The sequence below is a fragment of the Carlito syrichta genome, unplaced genomic scaffold (genome assembly GCF_000164805.1).
Source record: "Carlito syrichta isolate Samal-C Ts95f unplaced genomic scaffold, Tarsius_syrichta-2.0.1 Scaffold306872, whole genome shotgun sequence".
NCBI lineage: Eukaryota > Metazoa > Chordata > Mammalia > Primates > Tarsiidae > Carlito > Carlito syrichta.
In genome coordinates, this window is record NW_007250968.1 from 12,852 (window position 1) to 13,398 (window position 547).

Genomic DNA, 547 nt, shown 5'->3' on the forward strand with positions numbered 1-547 from the left:
CTGCTTGACCTTCTCGCGCTGCTCGGCGGCGCTGCCCCCGCCGTTGATGTGCAGGCTCTTCTTGTACATGGCCATGCGCGTCTTGCCCTCGCTCCTCTGGATCTTGGGCAGCCGCGCCTTCTCCTGCTGCTGCCGCACCTTCAGCTGCTCCAGCATGCGCTGGTTGTAGCGCTGCATCTGCTCCCGCTCCTGGGGAGGGGCACGGACCCAGGTCAGCGCGCGGCGCTGGGGTGTGGCCAGAGGCCAAGGGCCGCCCCACTCCGCTCGGGAGCCCAGGACCTTCGTGGCCGACGTGGCCCTTAGCTGAGCTCGGCTGGTGTCATTTTACATCTACTGCTCCCACTGTGAAAGTATTGTTCGTACACGCCGGGCGTGGTAGCTCAGGGTTGTAATCCCAGCACTTTGGGAGGTGGAGGCGAGAGGACTGCCCGAGTCTAGGGGTTCGAAATCAGCCTGGGCAACTTGGCAAGACCTCATCTCCACAATTAAAAAAAAAAATTGCCGGGCTCGGTGGCTCAGCCTGTAATCCCGCGCCTTTGGGAGGCTG

General features: G+C 62.7%; 1 protein-coding gene across 1 annotated transcript in view; it reads right to left on the bottom strand.

Moving 5' to 3' along the window:
• LOC103265835 (serine/threonine-protein kinase 10) overlaps window positions 1-547 on the bottom strand; it is a gene marked incomplete at its 3' end in the record, with an annotated part of 113,034 nt that overhangs the window by 5,673 nt on the left and 106,814 nt on the right. Inside the window, exon 19 of the mRNA XM_021715229.1 lies at window positions 5-189. Within this exon, the coding sequence (XP_021570904.1) occupies window positions 5-189 (185 nt within the window). The remainder of the gene's footprint in view (window positions 1-4; window positions 190-547) is intronic.